The sequence below is a fragment of the Pongo pygmaeus genome, chromosome 22 (assembly GCF_028885625.2).
Source record: "Pongo pygmaeus isolate AG05252 chromosome 22, NHGRI_mPonPyg2-v2.0_pri, whole genome shotgun sequence".
NCBI classification, from domain to species: Eukaryota; Metazoa; Chordata; class Mammalia; order Primates; family Hominidae; genus Pongo; species Pongo pygmaeus.
This window is the reverse complement of record NC_072395.2, coordinates 57544691-57565114: the sequence shown is the minus strand read 5'-3', so window position 1 is coordinate 57565114 and position 20424 is coordinate 57544691. Positions and strand designations below refer to the sequence as shown.

Below are 20424 nucleotides of genomic sequence, written 5' to 3'. Positions count from 1 at the left end.
ATCCAGGTCAGGACCTGAGCCAGCTGGCCCTGGGGGATGTGCACATCAGCAGCTGGACTCCTGGCCTGAGCAGAGGGCTCAGCAGGCTGGGCGGGAGCATGCAGGGTGGCAGAGGAGGGACAGGCAGGAGGCCGGGTGGCAGCAGCTGGGCTGGCAGGAGGAGGCGGGGACACAACAGGAGGGGACAGGCACACAGCAGGTGGGCCTGCATACAGGGTGGCAGAGGAGGGACACGGAGGAGGAGGGTCTGTAGCAGGAGGTGGTGCAGCACGCCGGCTGGCAGCTAGACTTCTGGCAGCACAGAGAGGAAGCCCCAGAGCAGACAGGCACACAGCAGATGGGCTTGCGGCAGATAGGCACACAGCAGGCCTGTTGGCATGGGGAGAAGGTGCGGCAAGCTGACTGGCAGCTAGACTGCTGGCAGCATGGGGAGGAAGCTCCAGAGCACATGGACACGCAGCACACGGGCTTGCAGCAGATGGACTTGCAGCACGCAGGCACACAGCAGGCCTGTTGGCAGGAGGAGGAGGTGCAGCAAGCCGGCTGGCAGCTAGACTGCTGGCAGCATGAAGGTGTGCAGGAGTTGGTGCAGCCTGATTGACAGGGGCTGGGCTCACAGCTCACTGGGGCACAGACCAGTGCCAGGCAGGGGGCTGGGGCACAGCAGCTGGGGGTACAGCAGCTGGAGGCACAGGAGCGGGGCTCGCAGCAGCTTTCCTGGCAATTGTCCACCTGCCAGGAGGAGCCAGTGCAGGTGCTGGGGGAGGAGACTCGGCTGACACAGCCCACATCACTGGAGCAGACAGACATGGTGGATGCAGCAATCACATACGTCCTGGTGCAGCAGGTGTCAGCCATGGTGGGTGCTGGGCTGGGTGGTGTGAGTGCTGGCATGAGGTGTGTGGGTTTGTGTGCCCTGGCTGCTGAGGTTTTATACCCTCCCTGGGTATTTTCCTCACAGGAGTCTCACAAGCCTTACCTTTCCTTGTTGCGGCTGAGACTTTGCCTCCAGGCAACCCTAATTAGTTTACTTGCTGTAGGATGTTACCATGGTCCCAGGACTACAGCATGTGGTTGGGTGATGCTGGCCACTTACAGGTGTCTGTGCCCTGCAGCCACACACAGTGATGCTGCATGTCTGCTGGTGGAGCTGGGAGTTGAACAGATTGTGAGTTGGCGAGTCTGGAAAACCCGGCCCCACTTTCCTCCTGTCTTTGCCTGTGTGTCTTTGCTATTGGGGTATTTGGTACCAGGGGTGGGGTGTTTTTTACCAGCAGATGTTCTCTACCTGTCCCAGAGTCCTGCTCCATTGAACAATGGGTGTCTCGGCTAGGAATGCCCCCTGGCTCCCCACCCTGCCACCCCTACCTGTTCCATCTGCAAACTCTGGTGGGATGCCCCTGTATTAGCCCATTTTCACACTGTTGATAAAGACATACCCAAGACTGAGAAGAAAAAGGGTTTTAATTGGACTTACAGTTCCACGTGGCTGGGGAGGCTGCAGAATCTTGGTGGGAGGTGAGAGGCACTTCCTACATGGTGGCAGCAAGAGAAAATGAGGAAGAAGCAAAAGCAGAAGCCCCTGATAAACCCATCAGATCTTGTGAGACTTATTCACTACCACTAGAATAGCACAGGAAAGACCGGCCCCCATGATTCAATGATCTCCCCCTGGGTTCCTCCCACAACATGTAGGAATTCTGGGAGATGAAATTCAAGTTGAGATGTGGGTAAGGACAAAGCCAAACCATATCATTCTGTCCCTGGCCCTTCCAAATCTTATGTCTTCACATTTCAAAACCAATCATGCCTTCCCAACAGTCCCCCAAAGTCTTAACTCATTTCAGCATTAACCCAAAAGTCCACAGTCCAAAGTTTCATCTGAGACAAGGCAAGTCTCTTCCACCTATGAGCCTATAAAATCAAAAACAAGCTAGTTTCTTCCTAGATAAAATAGGGGTACAGGTATTGGGTAAATACAGCCATTCCAAATGGCAGAAATTGGCCAAAACAAAGGGATTTTACAGGGCCCATGCAAGTCCAAAATCCAGCAGGGGAGTCAAATTTTAAAGCTCTGAAATGATCTCGTTTGACTCCAGGTCTCACATCCAGGTCATAATGATGCAAGAGGTGGGTTCCCATGGTCTCGGACAGTTCCGCCCCTGTGGCTTTGCGGGGTACAGCCTCTGTCCTGGCTGCTTTCATGGGCTGGTGTTGAGTGTCAGCAGCTTTTCCAGGCACATGGTGCAAGGTGTCAATAGATCTACCATTCTGGGGTCTGGAGGATGGTGGCCCTCTTGTCACAGCTCCACTAGGCAGTGCTCCAATAGGGACTCTGTGTGGGGGCCCTGGCCCTACATTTCCCTTCTGCACTGCCCTAGCAGAGGTTCTCCATGAGGGCCCAACCCCTGCAGCAAACTTCTGCCTGGGCATCCATGCATTTCCATATATCTTCTGAAATCTAGGTAGAGGTTCCCAAACTTCAATTCTTGACTTCTGTGCATCTGCAGGCTCAACACAACATGGAAGCTGCCAAGGCTTGGGGCTTCCACCCTCTGAAGCCACAGTCTGAGCTGTACATTGGCTCCTTTCACCCAGGCTGCACACAGCATGGGGACCCTGGACCCATGAAACCACTTTTTCCTCCTGGGCCTCCAGGCCTGTGATGGGAGGTGCTGCCATGAAGGTCTCTGACATGGTCTGGAGATATTTTCCCCATGGTCTTGGGGATTAACATTAGGCTCCTTGCTACTTATGCAAATTTCTGCATCCGGCTTGAATTTCTCCCTAGAAAATGGGTTTTTCTTTTCTATTGCATAGTCAGGCTGCAAATTTTTCAAACTTTTATGCTCTGCTTTCTTTATAAAACTGAATGCCTTTAACACCCCCATCTCTCTGGCATGCATCCCTCCCAAGGCCCATCCCAGATGCTCTTCTTAGTTCTCCTGTTTATCTCAGAATTATTAAACAATGTACATGCTCTGTTATTTCTTGCATTTTCAATTTCAGATATGATCTGATTTCCTATTGTGGAGGAAAGTTCTTTCTCTTGTTTATCACCAGGCCCATAAAAAGTTCCCCCTTCCCATCCTCAGAAGGCAAAGGCAGTAAAATATCAATATTTTGTTAAATCAGTGTTCAGAATGTATATTATAATAAAGTAAATATTGTTCATAGCCAAGTCTGAATAGTGGAACCAGATTAAATTTCCTTATTTGTACATGTTTTGTTTTTGTTTATGTTTTTCCCCTCTTGAAGTTAACAATTGCTTCTCTCCAAACTCTGACTCATTCATCCCCATGCTCCACTCAAGAGGTTCAAATATAACAATCTATTAGCTTCATTTATTTTTTGGAAACATCTCTCTTAGAGCTCTCGTATGTGTGGACCAGTCTCTATTGGCTGCTCCCTCAGCCTGCTACACAGGTTTCCTGGGATCTCCCTTCACTCTTGTCTTTGGATTTTCATTCATCTCTCTCTGATATTGGATCCATTACTTCCTGGATGCCTTGTCTTTTTCTTTCTGGATTTATGCCCTTGTTTTGGTGGAGCACATCCTCCAGTAACTTTCTGAAAATGGGTGCAAGGAAGATATATTTTTGAGCCATAGCATGACTAAAAATGCCTTTATTCTGCTCTTCTATTTGATTGATAGCTTAGCTGGATATAATTTCTGGGTGGAAATATTTCCCCTTAGAATATTTTGGGGAAGATGTGGAACATTTCCAGAATCCTAAATGATCCCTTGTGCTGTCTCTCTGTTAGTCCCTCCTCCCTAAGTATTAGTTGCTGTTCTACCTTCTCTCCTCGTTGGTTAGCTTTGCCTGTTCTATGGAACTCTTTTGTTTTATGGTTCATTTTGTTCAGCACAATGTCTGTGAGAAGCACCATGTTGCTGCATGCATCAGTACTTCACTCTTTTTTTGCTGCCCCATTGCATTAAATTCTACAACGTGTTATTTGTCCATTCTCTTTCACAGTGTTAGAGATTTAGATTGTTTCCAGATTTTGGCTGCTATTAATAGTGCTGCTAGCTCCGAAGAGATAGCGACCATCGGGAGCGGGCCATGAGGACGATGGCGGTTTTGTTGAAGAGAAGGGGGGGAAGTGTGGGGAAAGGAAGGAGAGATCAGATTGTTGCTGTGTCTGTGTAGAAAGAGGTGGGCATAGGAGACTCCATTTTGTTCTGACTAGGAGAAATTCTTCTGCCTTGGGATGCTGTTGATCTATGGCCTTTCCCCCAGCCCCCTGCTCTCTGAAACATGTGCTGTGTCAACTCAGGGTTAAATGGATTAAGGGCGGTGCAAGATGTGCTGTGTTAAACAGATGCTTGAAGGCAGCATGCTCTTTAAGAGTCATCACCACTCCCTAATCTCAAGTACCCAGGGGCACAAACACTGCAGAAGGCCGCAGGGACCTCTGCCTAGGAAAACCAGAGACCTTTGTTCATGTGTTTATCTGCTGACCTTCTCTCCACTATTATCCTATGACCCTGCCATATCCCCCTCTCCGAGAAACTCCCAAGAATGATCAATAAATGCTTAATAAAAAAAAAAAAGAAAAATTTCAAAAAAAATAAACAAAAAAAAAGAAAAAGAAAAAAAATAGTGCTGCTAGAAAAATTCTTGTAAACTTTTTCACTGATATTTTTACTAATTTCTCTTCATTGTGCTCCCAAAAGTGGAACTGCTTGGTCATAGATAGGCATATGTTGGCTTAACATATACCAACAACTTTCTAAAGAAATTTACATCCTCACTAGTTGATTTTATAATTCCATTTATTCTGTATCTTTACAAAATGAGGTTGATCAGTCTTTTAAAATTTTTTTATTTTGGAACGTGTGTAGGAATATTGCACTGTTGCACTAATGTGCATATCCCTGATGAGTAAAGCCACTCATTGAACCTCGGATATCTTTTCTTGTGAGGTGACATTTGCTTGCTTTTTAAAATATGGATACTTGTGTTTCTTATTGATTTGCAGAAATTTATTATGTATTCTGAATATGAGTTGTATATATGCAGTGTGTCAGTGAACGTTCAATAACTAGCTTTTGTTTTTTGTAATGAAAACAAAAACAAAAGTCCCAATTGGTTGCATTTGCCAACGTCCACGTGTGAATGCTCCCAACCCAGCTAAATCCAAGCTACCAAGACAATGTCACTTAACACAGAGATGGGAAGAGAGGGGTGCATGTCAGCTCTCATGAGCCAGGGCATGCTGGCTTTAGTGCACCACTGAGTATGGGAATTGCAAATAACTCATCCAAGTCTGGGGTTTAAAAATGAAGTTTTTAAAAAGTCAGTTTTATTGAAGTATGATTACATGCTGTAAAATGTACCTATTTAAAGTTACCATTTGATGAGTTTTGAGAAAATATACACCCGTGTAACCACTACCACAAGCAAGATCTGGATTTTCCATCATCTCTGAGTTCCCAGGTGTACTTTTCATGATCAATCCCCAGGAAATGACTGATCTCCTCTGTATCTCAAATAGGTTTGTCTTTCCTGGAATTTCATATAAATCAAATTCTATAGTACAATTGACCCACGTATCGATGGACACATGGCTTGTGTGGCAAAAGCGTCTTTAAAAATTTGTGAGCAAGTCTTTGTGATATGATTTCACTTCTCTTGGGTAAACACACAGGAGGTGGAGTGTGTGGGGCATATGAAGGGGGTGTGTGTCATGTTTATGACACTGCCAAACTGTTTTTCAGAGGGATTGTTCCATTTCACATTCCCACCCCAGCAAATGTAGGAGAGTTCCATTTCCTGCACACATTTGCTGACACGCGGTATTGGTCATCTATTTCAATTTGAGTCATGCTTATGGATGTGTTGTGGTATTAATAGTATCATTTGATGAAGAGACGCTCTTAATTGTAGTAAAATCCGATTTACTAATTTACTCTCTTATGTGTGGTGTTTTTACCCCGTTCCCAAAGTCTTTGCCTACCACAACATCATGAAGACATTCCCTTATATGTTCTTCTAGAGCTTCATTATTTTTATTTCATTCATTGCATAGTTACTAATTTTTAAACTGACAAATAATAATTGTGTGTATTTACTGGGTACAATGTGATGTTTTGATCTATAATGTGATGTTTTGATCTGTGCATGCATTGTAGAAAGATTAAATCAAGCCCTGTAATCCCAGCACTTTGGGAGGCCAAGGCGGGTGGATGATGAGGTCAGGAGATCAAGACCATCCTGGCCAACATGGTGAAACCCTGTCTCTACTAAAAATACAAACATTAGTTGAGTGTGGTGGCACGCACCTGTAGTCCCAGCTACTTGGGAGGCTGAGGCACAAGAATCGCTTGAACCCGGGAGGCAGAGGTTGCAGTGAGCTATCGTGCCACTGCACTCCAGTCTGGCAACAGAGCAAGACTCTGTCTAAAAAACAAAACAAAACAAAAAAGATTAAATCAAGCTACTTAACATAACCATCATCTCACCAACTTACCATTTTTCTGGTAAATTAAAAGTATATTCTTTTACCAATTTTGAAGTATGCAACACATTATTTTTATGTGTCACCATGCAATGCAATAGGTCACTAAAGCTTTTTCCTCCAGTTTGATGGAAAGGTTGTTTCCTTTGATCAACATCTCCCTTCCCCATTCCTCTCCTCTGGCAGCCCCCGGCCTCTGGTAACCACCTTTCTGCTCTCTGTTTCTAAGTTTGACAGTTTTAGATTCTAGATACAAATCATGCCATTTGTCTTTCTGTGCCTGGCTTATTTCACTTAGCATAATGTCCTCCAGGTCCATTCAAGTTGTCACAAATGACAAGATTTTTTTCCTTTTCATGGCTGAATAGTATTCCATTGTGTATATATGCCACACTTTCTTTATCCATTCATCTATTGATGAACTTTGATTCCATACCTAGACTATTGTGAATAAGACTGAAATGAACATAGGAGTGCAGACCTCTCCCCAACAGAATGATTTCAGTTATTTTAGATATAAACCCAGAAGTGGGATTTGTGGATCATAGGCAAGTTCTATTTTTAGTTTTTTGAGGAACCGCTATACTGTTTCCCGTAGTGGTTGTACTAATTTAGATTCCCACCAACAATGTACAAGACTTCCCTCTTTTGTACATCCTCCCTAACACTTGTTCACTTTCATCTTTTTGATAAGAACCATTCTGACAAGTGTGAGGTAATGTCTCATTGTGTCTTCAATGTGCATTTTCCTGATGACTAGTGATGTTGAGCATTTTAAAATATACCTGCTGTCCATTTAAATGGCTTCTTTTGAGAAATGTCTGTTTACGTCTTTTGCCCATTTTTATTTATTTATGTAGTTTCATTTTTTTGAGCCAGGGTCTTGCTGTGTTGCCAGGCTGTTTTGTCCATTTTTAAATTGGGTTATTTATTTTCTTGCTACTGGGTTGTTTGAGTTCCTTATTGTGAGTAGTAGCCCCTTATCAAATATATGGTTTGCAGATATTTTTTCCCAATCCATGGGTTGTTTCTTCACCCTGTTGATTGTCTCCTTGGCTGTACAGCTTTTTCGTTTGATGCAATCCCATTTGTCTATGTTTTCTTTTGTTGGGTGTGCTTTTGGGGTCTTATTCAAGGAATAATTGCCTGGACCAATGTAATGGAGATTTTCCACTATGCTTTCTTCTAGCAGTATCACATTTCAAGTCTTATGCTGAGGTCTTCAATGCATTTTGAGTTGATTTTTTGCATACGATGTAAGATGAGGGTTCAATTTTAGTTTTCTGCACATGGATATTGAGTTTTCCCAACACTGTTTATTGAAGAGTCTGTCCTTTCCCCATCATTTGTTCTTGGCAAATAAATTGACAACAAATACTTGGGTTGGTTTCTGGGATTTCTATCCCATTCCATTGGTTGATATGTCTATTTTTATGTCAGTCCCATGGTGTTTGGATTACAATAGCTTTAAAGTATTTTGAAATTAGGGAGTGTGGTGCCTCCAGTTTTGTTCTTCCTACTCAAGACTGTGTTGGCTATTCAGAGTCTTTTATGGTTTCATATGAATTTTGGGATTGTTCTTTTCTGTGTATTTGTAAAAATGATATTGAAATTGATAGAGATTGCATTGAATCTGTAGACAGCTTTAGGTAGTATGGACATTTTAACAATATTAATTCTTGTAATCCATGAATATGGGACATTGTTCCATTTATTTGTGTCTTCTCTAACTTCTTTCATCAATGTTTTGTAGTTTTCAGTGTACAGATCTTTCACCTCCTTGGTTAAATATCTTTCTAAACTCTTTTAAATGCTATTGTAAATGGTATTGTTTTCTTAATCTCTTTTTTGGATCATTGTTCATTGTTAGTATATAGAAATGCTATTAATTTTTGTATGTTGATTTTGTAACTTGCAACTTTATTAAATTTGTTTGTCAGTCCTAACAGTTTGAAGACTAACAGGTAGAGTCTTTACAAGAAAAGAAAACTACAGGCCAACGTCCTTGATGAATATAGATGCAAAAATCCTCAAAAAAAGACTAGCAAACTGAATTCAACAGCACATTAAAAAGATCATTCACTATGATCAAGTGGGATTTATCCCAGGGATGCAAGAATGGTTCAACATACATAAATCAATAAATGTGATACATCACACTAACATTAGGGATAAAAACCACATGATCACCTCAATAGATGCAAAAAAGCATTTGAACAAATTCAGCATTCATTCATGATTAAAACTCTCAAGAAAATAGATATAGAAGAGATGCACCTCATCACGATAAAAGCCATATGCAACAAGCCCACAGCTGATGCCATACTCAGTGGTGAAAAGCTGAAAGCTCTTTCTCTAAGATCAAAAACAAGGCAAGGATGCCCACTCTTGTCACTTCTATTTAACATGGTGCTGGAAGTTCTAGCCAGAGCAATTAGGCAAGAAAAGTAAATAAAAGGTCCTGAAATAGAAAAGAAAGAAGTGAGACGGTCTCTGCTGATGATGTGATCTTATATAGAGATCTCATTATTTTATCTTTGACATTTAAGTCTAGGGTTCACCCCTAGTTAATTTTTGTGCACGGTGTCTTGATGGTAGGTGAGATTGGCTATCTTATCCTATGATTTTTGACCATTGGACATCTTATCCTATAATTGCATATTTCCATCTCTTTTATTCATTTCTTTTTATGTTTTCTTTATAAATTCTGAATTTGAATCTTTTGTTACATACTGTTGGTGAAGGTAATCAATGCTGGTTCAGAAACCAACAGAAGTCAACATGTCAATGGCTTAAGCCCACAAGGCCTTCCCCACTCCTCACATTGCCATCCAAGCATGCCATGCCCTTACCTTGTGGACCCACTCTCTGGCACGTAAGCCTCCAAGATAGCCTGGCAATGAAGAGAGGCAGCAGGGCTCCCAGAACCTGTGGCCCGGAAGTGGCAGACATCTCTCCATGCACGTTTAACCAATAGAAACTCATTGTGTGGCCCTAACTAACTGCAGGTGGCTGGAACCTGCCAGCCCACGTGCCCAGGAGGGAGATAGGGAGCCCGCAGTCTCCCCGTGATGCCCCACAGGTGGCTTCTCTGGGATGGGATTGGTGGAAACTTTGATTGTGTGCTTGTGCTTTTGTGTGCATTTTACTGCATTCAAGATTGTCAGTATTTTCTCTAATGATTTGTGCCTTTTGCATTTTTTATGAGATATTGGTTCTTTCACCAAGGATGGCAGTAGGCATGGTTGACCGGGGTCAAATGGTAAATGTCCAGCTGACAAAGGGCAGTTTCAGCCACCGTCAGCTTCTGTGATGGGGCTGAGAATGGCCCCTTGGAGGAGGCTGCCTCTCTCTGCCCGGCCACCCTGGCATGCCCTTCGTCTGCAGGAGGTTCTGAAGTTCTACCTGTTGCCCTTGGAAAGGAACTTGATGTTTCTCCCCCACAGCACACCTCCCCTGAAGTTCACACCCGGGGTGTGGGGGGTATGTTTCCCCAGAGGCTCACGTGCCTGGATGCTTGCTGGGGCCATGCCTAGGGAAGGAGCCGAGTCTGGGATCCGCAGAGGAGGGCGTGCTTCTCTGAGCAAGGCTCCTCCGTCTTGCCGTCTGTGGGATTCAGGTGCCTGTGGTTGGGGGACTCACCACAGGGTCGCCTTGGTGCCTCCTGGAGAACCAGAGGGGAGCCAGTGAGGCAAAGCCTGGATGCCAACTTAGGGTGCAGCCCTGGTGCCAGAGAGAAGCCTGGCTCATTTCTTCTGCATGGGGGCTGGGGTAGGGACAGAGGAGTGCCGGGTGGGACATGTGGGGGCTTATTCCTTGCCAGCTGGTGCTCCAGCCCCACGCCAGAGTTTCAGGCCACAGCCTCTGTGGCCACCACAGGGGAGGGACAGCTTGTTGCAGGCGCAGGACGGCTCTGCTCCTCGTGAAACCCACGATGGCCTGGCCTCACCCAGCCTCCTTCTCTGTCTCCACCCCGTCTGGAGCAGGAGTCAAAGGAAGCACTACCAGAAATGCGCCCAGCACTGTCCTAGGACAGCATTGTCGTCGCTTGGGAAGGGCAGCTTGGGGTCTGTGTCAGGGTCCCCAAGACCACCCAGGGCGGCGATTCTCCAGGAGGACGGAGGCCACGCAGGTCGCGGTAGTCACGGCTGTGATTTCCCACAGGGAGGACACTGAGCAAAATCGGCCAAGGGAAAGGTTCCTGGGGCCGAGTCCAGGGGCTCCAGGCTCAGCTTTGGAGGCCTCTCCTGGGGTGGGGGTCACGCAGGATGTGCCTCACTCCCCCTGCAAGCAGCTGGGATGCCGTGTGTGTGATGTTGGGGATGCCCTGCCTGGTGGTGTACCCGGGGACTGGTCACGTGAGCAGCTTCTGCCTGGGCTGCGCTGCAGTTCCAGACTCCCAGCGGGGCCGTGAGTGTTCGGCCTAAACCACCTTGTACAAACAGCACAGGCCCAGTGAGGCGGGGCTCGGGGAGCCCCTTGGAAATCCCAGTTCCCAGACGCCAGCCAAGGGCCAGCCTGGCCAGCGGGCCTCAGGACAGCCGTCCCTGCCCACTGTGTGGACCCGTTCTGCACATGGCCATGGGGTTTCCTTTCTGGAGCCAGGGGCTGGACACAACCCAGTTTCTGGGGAGCCCCCAAAGCAGCCCCACCCAGGGCAGGCGCTGCTGTTGGATCACTCGCCTCTCCCATCCCTCAGGCCTGCCTACCCCTTGGACATCCGTGTGGTGAGGGTGGCGCAGGGCTGCCACGACGCCTGGGAAGGACAGGGACCCGTGGCGTGGGAGCAGCCCAGGACCACCCGCGGGTGGGGGGCATCAGGCAGGGGTCTTTGGTTGTGAACAACAAGAATGAATTCCAGTTGTACTTTTTAGGAAAGGAATTTATTAGAAGGGTCTGACCTGCTCCCGTGGTCAGGGAAGACAGAGAAAGAGGCTCAGGCCCTCAGCAGGGGGGGAACAGGGCTCGCCACTGCTCCCCACCCCAGGCCATGGCCTGGGAGGACCTGCTGGCCTTGCTGGGGTCACTGCCCACCTGTTGCTGGGGAGGCAAGGCTGGGTAATCAGGGGAAAGTCAAGACTTGGAGAAACAGCTGAGCTGCTGCTAGGAGGAGAAGCGCACACTGGGTGTACCGCTGACCACTGACGTCCACTGCAGGGCTCAGGAGCGGGATGTGGAGAGCTGTCAAGGTAAAGAATCCAGGGGTGCAGGTGGCAGTGAGCACTCAGGTTTTGGATGATCTTAAGGAGACCACTCAGCAGCTGGACTTCTGGGTTGAGGTGGGGCCACAGCAGGCTGGGCGGGAGCTTGTGGGGCGGCAAAGGAGAGACACACAGGACGCCGGGCGGCAGCAGGTGGCCTGGCAGGAGGAGGTGGGGGCGCAGCAGGAGGAGACGGGCACGCAGCAGGCGGGCCTGCACACAGGGCGGCAGAGGAGGGACACAGAGGAGGAGGGTCTGCAGCAAGAGGTGGTGCAGCAAGCTGGCTGGCAGCTAGACTGCTGGCAGCATGAAGTGGAAGCCCCAGAGCAGACGGGCACACAGCACACAGGCTTACAGCAGACGGGCACGCAGCAGCCCTGTTGGCTTTGGGAGGAGGTGCAGCAAGCTGGCTGGCAGCTAGACTGCTGGCAGCATGAAGTGGAAGCCCCAGAGCAGACGGGCACACAGCACACAGGCTTACAGCAGACGGGCACGCAGCAGCCCTGTTGGCTTTGGGAGGAGGTGCAGCAAGCTGGCTGGCAGCTAGACTGCTGGCAGCATGAACAGGAATCATCAGAGCAGGTGGGCGCATAGCAGACGGGCTTGCAGCAGACAGGCACGCAGCAGGACTGCTGGCAGGGGGAGGAGGTGCAGCAAGCTGGCTGGCAGCTAGACTGCTGGCAGCACGAGGGCGTGCAGGAGCTGGTGCAGCCTGATTGGCAGGGGCTGGGCTCACAGACCGCCTGGCAGCAGGGGCTGGACACACAGCTCACACAGCTAGACTGCTGGCAGCACGAAGAGGAAATCCCAGAGCAGACAGGCTTGCAGCAGATGGGCACACAGCAGGCCCGCTGGCAGGGGGAGGAGGTGCAGCAAGCTGGCTGGCAGCTAGACTGCTGGCAGCATGAAGAAGCCCCACTGCAGATGGGCACACAGCACACAGGCTTGCAGCAGACAGTCTTGCAGTAGACGGGCACACAGCAGGCCTGCTGGCAGGGGGAGGAGGCGCAGCAAGCCGGCTGGCAGCTAGACTGCTGGCAGCATGAGGGCGTGCAGGAGCTGGTGCAGCCTGATTGGCAGGGGTTGGGCTCACAGGTCACCTGGCAGCAGGGGCTGGACACACAGCTCACTGGGGTGCAGACCAGGGTCAGGCAGGGGGCTGGGGCGCAGCAGCTGGGGGCGCAGCAGGGGGGCTCACAGCAGCTCTCTGGGCAGTGGTCCACCTGCCAGGAGTCAGAGCAAGTGTCACAGGAACCAGGAAGGCAGACGCGGCTGCTGTAGCTCAGGTCGCTGGAGCAGATGGACATAGTGGATGCGGCTATGCTGGGGGTTGAGCTGGAGGAGATGGGAGTGAGTGGGTGAGTGAGTGAGTAAGTGAGTGAGTCCTTGTGTTAGGTGCTCAGGGATGTTGGCTTTTATATGTCTCCCTGGCCTGTTGTCCCAGCTGGAGTGTCAACAACTCCCGCCCCTTCCTTGTTTGTGTTTAAAACCTAGAGAATGCTTATTAGTGCAAGTTTCATGTTTAGTCCTATGAGATGCCTTTCAGTTTGTAAAGTCCCGAGTCTATATTTGGGTCCGTTGACGCACCCTCACCTACCTTTGGCTCCAGAGCATAATATTGAAGTAGACAGGGTATAAGGTCTGCAAATAGAATGTCCCGGGGGCCTGTGCTGGCTGCAGGAGAGATCCATCTATCCTAATCCCAGCGCCTCTGGGCCATCGCCAGGGGACTCTGCTTGTCTGGGTAGCTGTGGCTTCTGGAATGCCAGGCTAGAGAAGCCCCTGTCAATGATGGCATGAGGGTGGAACGTTCCTAGAACTGACTCCCCACACTCTCTCTGGTGCATGAAGTCCCCCCAAGGGCTTTAGAGCAAGTGGCAAATGGGAAAGGGTGGACAGTGGTGTGAGCCATTTCCCGTCAGGTTCACAGTAGTTCCTGGGGGGCCATGCACCCCCTCTTCCATCTGGGCACTTAGGGAGGCCCCAGATCCCTGTATGGAGCCTCCCATTTCCATTTGGTTTTATCCCAAACACTGCAAACCTGTAAGTCTAACCCAGAACACCTAATGCATCTCCTCCGCAAAAAGCACAGCCACTCGCGACAGCACTGCCGTGTGAAAAGCAGCAAGCACTGCTTTCGCTTGCAGTGTATTTTCTTGATTGCCAACTAAGTCCTTGGTCACCCCAGCTAGACATCTGATCTAAGTCTCCATTTCTTCTGCAAATAATATCCAATTGGCCACCACGTCTTTTTGGTTCTTTCTGCTAAATGTTTCCAATTTTATCTGATACTTTTACTTCTCAAGCATTCATTTATTCACGATGCAGTGAGTCCTCCCATGTGCTGGAAATTGCACCAGGTGCTGAGAATGTGAAGGTGAAGGGGTAGTAGCCCTGACTGTGGACCCCACCAGGGAGGGAGGTGGGCTGCTTGGTGCCTGGTGATGTCAGTGATGATCAGCCATAGCCCAGCATGCATGCAGCCCAGAGGAGTGGCTCCTACCCAGGGGAGAGGGCTCCAGGGGCCCTTCTGGTGGGGTTTGATGCCCAGGCAAGTCTCAGAGGCTCAGGGTGTTCTGTGTCTCTGTGTTTCCCAGTCCAGGCCTCTTAACTCCTAGGGGATTTAGGAAAAGTACAAAAGGCCACAGAGGGCTAGAAATTCAGTTACATGGTGGGATGAATTGTCTTTCTGTATATTTTGAACTATAAAAATAATATAAATTTGAGCATGGCCTGGTCCCTCCAGAGGTACAGGATCTGGTCCTATAGGATGGAAGTACATTGAGAGAGAGAGAGAGAGAGAATGGGGGCCTCTGCTTCCATATGGGACAAAGTAGCTATGTCAGACATATACTCCTGCTGAGAACAACTTGAAAAGCTGAACAAAATGTTTTAAAAATGATTCCTTTTAAAGGAATCATTAAACAGCTCTCCTAAAAGAGCTGTTGAAGAAACTAAAGGTAATAGAATGACATCTTTAAAGAGCTGAAAGAAAATCACTGCAAACCTAGAATTCTAGACCAGGAAGAACATTGTTCAAAGGTGAAAGTGAAACAAAACATTTCTGGATAACAACTGAGCAAATTGAACACGAGCCGACCCACTCTACAGTAACCACGAAAGGGAACTTTTCAGGCAGGATGACGGAAAGATACAAATGCAGGAAGGAACCAGGAGGATCTGAAAGGGTAATATTACTATATTTATAATCTCTTGTGGGGTCTAAACTAGAAGTAGAAAAGTAATGCATGATGACATTAACAATAAAAGGTGAGAAGGATAAATGGAGTGAAAGTCTTCTAAGGTTTCAGCACTGCTTTGGAAGTGGTAGAAATGCTGATGTATGTTACCCTTGAATAATCTAAGCATGTGTGCTATAATCTCTAAAGTGACCATTGAAGAGATAGTAAAAACTATGTATCATTAATGTATAGTCAATACTGTCAGAAATAAGGCTCAGAGTCGTTAGGAAAAACGAGCACTGAGACAAAGGATTTCTCAGCAAAGCAAATTTACTTCTGCACAGGAGGGTGTCTCCTGTATGGCTGGTTGCCACGAGAGCACACAGAACAAAGGAGAGTAGAAGTTTTTATTCCTAACACGATCCTGCCCCTGTGTCCTTTCCCCACTGGCTGGGGTTGTGCCGCACAATTTAAACTAGACCCGATTGGCTAAACATTTAAACTTTCTTAGATAAGGTGGATGCGTAATGGGAGAGACGGGAGAGGAGGAAGGGGTCATCTACGGGAAACTAGAGAGCCAGTCTTTTCCTAAATATGGAAGGGAATGCGAGCTGGTGCTGATAACGCCAGTGGTGCTGCGGCATGCCTGGGCATGTAGTAAAGTCAGAAAGAAGAAAAGGAGAAGAAAGAGAGGGGGCGGGGGTACTAGGAATTAAAGAATAAAAGGTTGAGCAGCCTGTTTGAAGAGAAGCCTTGCCATATCTCACGAATAATGAATAGAACAGAAGAGGGAAAATAAATAATAAAAAATACTTGATTAATCCAAAATAGACAGGAAGTGATTTTTAAAAGAAACGTTAAAAAATTGGGACAAATAGAAATTGTACAATCAGATGGTAGATAGCTATAAACTAAATCGTCAGTCAATAAAGTATCAGATATTCCAATTAAAATATATTGTTGGTCTGAACAAAAAATAGAAAACCTAACCACATGCTGCTTACAAGATACAGGGCCTGAATACAAGAGCATAGAGGCCAGGCGCTGTGGCTCCCCCCTGTAATCCCAGCACTGTGGGAGGCTAGGGCAGGCAGATCACCTGAGGTCAGGAGTTTGAGACCAGCCTGGCCAACATGGTAAAGCCCCGTCTCTACTAAAAATACAAAATTAGCCGGGCATGGTGGTGGGCGCCTGTAATCTCAGCTACTTGGGAGGCTGAGGCAGGAGAATCGCTTGAACCCAGGAGGTGGAAGTTGCAGTGAGCCGAGATCACACCACTGCCCTCCGCCTTGGTGACAAAAGTGAGACTCCATCAAAAAAAAAAAAAGAAAAAAAGAAAAAAAGAGCACAGAAAGCTTGAAAGTAACAAGATGGAAGAAAATACACCACGCAAATACTAACTAAAACGCTAATGTGACTTATGAATATCAGAAAAAGGAGATTTTAGAGCAATAGAGATGAAGAAAGAAATGTATAAAGCTAAAAGAGTCAACCTACCAGGAAGATGTAACAATTCTAAATTTGGATGTATCTAATTACATAGTTTAAACATAAAATTAAAAAAATAAAAAAATTAATGTTTTTAAATTTTTTTAACTGGCAGAGCTAAAAGTAGAAATAAAGAAAAGGGAAAATCATAGTGGGGGATGTTAATACACCTGTCAATAATGTTAGGAAGGGAAAGAAAAATCATCTCAGAGTGGAAAGGGATATTCTAAGTTTTGAGTAAAACACCGAAGCCATTTAAAAAACCGATAAAACTAATTATATAAAAATTTTTAAATTGCAGGAGAGAAAACAGTATAAACCAAGTCAAAAGGCAACAATATGGGAAACACATTTCCTATCTGTATATCAGAGAAAGGGCTAATTTGCTTAATATCCAAAGAGCTCCCACAAGTTGTTAAGATCAATAACAGCAACATAACAGAAAATGAGCAAAGGATACAGAGGGACAATTGAAAGAAATATACATGGTTCTTAAATGTGAAAACATGCTCAGCCCCATTTAAAATGAGATGAAACAAATTTAATGGCCATATGATATCATTTTTTATATTGGAAAAAATTAAAACCATTGATGTTCCCAATATGGGTTGGCGAGGGTGTGGGCAAACTACCCAGATGACTTGCTGCTGGGCTGAGGATGGCTCCACGGCTTTGGCAGGCAGTTTGCTGCTACACATCAAAATTCAAAACCTCATGCCTTTGAGCCTGAATCACTATGCAAGCATCCTGTAGATACTCCTGGGTGGATACAAGGTATGTGCAAAGCTATCACAGCCATGAGATTGTCCAGACAGCGGGAGACAGACTCTAGGGTGGCCCCACGTCCCTCACCTCCTAGTGGTCATTGGCTGTGTGCCCCACACCCCTTGAGTGTGGGTGGGACTGCGACATGTGTATAAATACAAGGAGCACAGAGAAGGTGATGGGATGTGCATGATCCCATTACATAAGGTCATAATGCTCATCTTGGGAGGACTCTGTCTCCCTGGCTGGCTGTGAAAAAGCCAGAACATTGCAAGCTGCCCATTGAGGCCACGTGGAAAGAGATTATGGCAGCCTCCAGTTGACAGCTGGTGAGAAACTGAAGCACTTAGTCCAAGAAGCTGCAAGGAACTGAGTTCTGCCAACAATCACATGAGCTTGGAAGTGGATCCTTCTCCAATTGAACCTTCAGATGAGACACTCCAATACAGCCCTACAGAGACCCCAATTTAACTGTGCCTGGACTCCTGACCCACAGAAACTGAGATGATAAATGTGTTATTTGAAGCCACTAAGCTTGTGGTACTTTGTTACACAGCAATAGAAAATGAACAGACAGAACAACATGGAATTCTATGCAGCTTTAAACAAGAGAAAGATCATTATGTATTCATAGGAAAGGAGCTCCATGTTTACAAAAACATAGTGGATAGAGTATGACATAATTTGCATTTAAAAAATTTATGTATACAGAGGCATTATATGTATGTATGTGTATGTACATGTATGTTTACACATACACATAACAGAACGAGGTGATGTTTTGCTTTCCTGTCTCAGCTCACAAATGGCAAACAGGTGTCCTTGTTATGTTCTCCTCAGTGCCGCGCATTCCTCCACGATGCTCTGATCTTGTTGTTTAAAGTGCCCCAGTGCCGTGCTGCTGTGCTGCTGTGCTGCTGGGTATCCGGAGCTCAGAAGGCTCCAGCATGTCTTACAGAGAAAACACATGTGTTCAACCAACTTCATTCAGGCTCTGTAGGGCTGTTGGCTGGGGTTCAGTGTTGATAAATCAACTATATAGATTCAATAAGGTGTCTTTAGACAGAAACACTCATAAGACATGTCTATGCATTGATTGGATGATGAGAATGTTGTGATCAGAGGCTCATGAGACCATAACCCTGTGCTTCCTGTAAGAGCAATGGTTATTCGGTGCTGGTGGAGACTGTATAGAGCACAACCTCTGGGAATAATGAGAATGGGCTGTGTGTGTGCATATACGGAAGAGGCAGACAGACAGAGACAGAGAAAGATGGAGAGATACAGAGAGAAAGAGAATAAATGGGTGAAAGTAGCTGCTTCCTGAGAAGAGAATTGGGTGACTACTTGTATTCACTTAAAAAAATCACCATCTGGCTGTGTGCAATGGCTCAGGCCTGTAATCCTAGCATGTTTGGGAGGCCAAGGTAGGTGGATCACTTGAGGTCAAGAGTTTGAGACCAGCCTGGTCAACATGATGAAACCCTGTCTCTACTAAAAATACAAAAATTAGCCAGGCATGGTGGCTTATGCCTGTAATCCCAGCTACTCAGGAGGCTGAGGCAGGAGAATTGCTTGAACCAGGAGGTGGAGGCTGCAGTGAGCTGAGATCGTACCACTGCACTCCAGCCTGGGCAACAGAGTGAGACTCCATCTCAAAAAAAAAAAAAAAAAAAAAAAAATCACAGATCCGTAAGTCTGGAAAAAAAGAGGAGACTTTGTTTCTTCTAAAGAGGCACAGCCTGCAAGAAAGCCATCCTGCCCACTGGGAAGCACAGCCTCTGGCCAAGACCAGAACCAGGAGGAGGGACTGGGGCAGGAGCTCCACGCTGACCAGATTGGCTGAATACACATGTGGAATAGGTTATGGAGGAATAGTGAATATTCACGAAGGAGGAACTGAACAAACATGCATGTAACATACGACCTGTTTTCACTCTGGGGTTGTGAGAAACACACTTACCCATCCAAATCCAAAGAATGGACTTAGAGGCATGAAGAACAGTGAAAGTGAGACTTTAATGGAGGTCTTGCAAGATCAGGTATCTGATGGGCAGGCACACCCAGCACAGTTTCAACAAGCAATTTACCCCCTAGTGTGCAGGTCCCTCCCCTAGTTCCTCGCAGCCTGAGTATTATGGGGTCGCAGGCTTCCTGGACATCACCTAAGTTTCATTATCCCCTTATAAGGTTACATCTTGTCCCCTTCCCCACTTTATGTTTGATTTCTCAATGGCAAAAGTTTCTTTCCTTTTATGCGTTAGCCATCCGCCACTTTTTCTTCCTCCCCTCTGACTTCCGTGAGTCTGATCACTCTTCCCAGATGTCTGTACTGTGTGGCTTGTCACATCTGCAAGGGAGCTGCCTGGACTTGCCAGGGCCTGTTTTCTGAATATGGACCACTTGAAATGTACTTCTTACAATGTGGAGTCTTAACATGTCAGTATGTCGCAATGAGGCCCTAAACCTCAGAGGTCTTCTCCGGACACAGGCACTCAAGTGCGCAGCCTCTGTAAACCGGCCGGAGCCGGTCCATGGTCGAGGTCCCTTATCAGGAGGAGGTTCCTGAAGTCAGTCTCCTGCCCAGTCAGAGCTGTGGTCACGGCTGTGGAACATGGTCAGTTGGCGTCTGCGGGTGGATGAGCTGCAGTCGTTTGAATCTTGCTCATCCTCATCGCGGGGCCAGTGCGTGTTTAGCCGCTGCAGAAAAAGAAGCAGCTGTGGCGTGAGAGCAGAGTCGGTCCTCTCAGTGTAGAGTACGTGGCTCGACCCTTGCCTGGCGCGGCCTGAGGTCCTGTTTGTAATTTGTTATCTTATTGCCACAGAGTCTGTTCTGTGGGTCTTACAGTCTCTATTTTAACTTTAATGCTGGGCAGTGGTTGTGTCTAAACCATAAAGGGAGGGGATGTAACAAGGCGTGTCTGACCTCCCTTCCTGTCATGGCCAGGAACGCAGTTTTCAGGGGTCCCCGTGGCCAAGATCGGGTCCATTTAGTCAGTTGAGGGGCTTAGGATTTTGTGTTTAGTTTACACTGGCAATGGGGTTGCAGTGAGATCAACTTCTCATGGACCAATTTTGTGTCTTCTGTGTGGGTTCTTTGGACAGATGTCCCTTAATTTTAAGGTGGTGACACTAAGAGGCCTGGCACAGGGCTTGGAAGACAGGGCTGGGAAATGGGCCCAGCAGGAGGCTGGGTGGGGGCTGACGGGCAGCCAGCCTCGGAGAAGCAGAGCACACAGAGGAGCCACCCCAGGCGGGGAGGAGGGCTGCTGACTGCCCGCTGCTCAGCACGGTTACTCTGCAGGTTCAGAACCCAAAACCAC

General features: G+C 47.1%; 3 protein-coding genes across 7 annotated transcripts in view; 1 reads left to right on the top strand and 2 right to left on the bottom strand.

Annotated features, from left to right (window-relative positions):
- Positions 1–20424, top strand: part of TSPEAR (thrombospondin type laminin G domain and EAR repeats) — a 215868-nt gene that overhangs the window by 99848 nt on the left and 95596 nt on the right. The gene's annotated exons all lie outside the window — the stretch shown is intronic.
- LOC129022488 (keratin-associated protein 10-8) lies at positions 5–880 on the bottom strand. The gene has a single exon (XM_054468678.2). The coding sequence runs from the start codon at positions 856–858 to the stop codon at positions 79–81; it is 780 nt and encodes a 259-aa protein (XP_054324653.2). The 5' UTR covers positions 859–880; the 3' UTR covers positions 5–78.
- Positions 11386–12982, bottom strand: LOC129022474 (keratin-associated protein 10-7). 5 transcript variants are annotated; one of them, XM_063659922.1, is made up of 3 exons: positions 12797–12982; positions 12515–12766; positions 11386–12043 (listed from the first exon to the last, which is right to left on the bottom strand). In XM_063659922.1, exons 1-3 carry the CDS (start codon positions 12971–12973, stop codon positions 11720–11722), a joined length of 753 nt encoding a protein of 250 aa, XP_063515992.1. In that variant the 5' UTR covers positions 12974–12982; the 3' UTR covers positions 11386–11719. The 5 variants fall into 5 exon arrangements, with proteins under 5 accessions (XP_063515992.1, XP_063515991.1, XP_063515990.1 ...); XM_063659921.1 differs by having other exon boundaries at positions 11386–12014; positions 12171–12982; XM_063659920.1 differs by having other exon boundaries at positions 11386–12083; positions 12216–12982.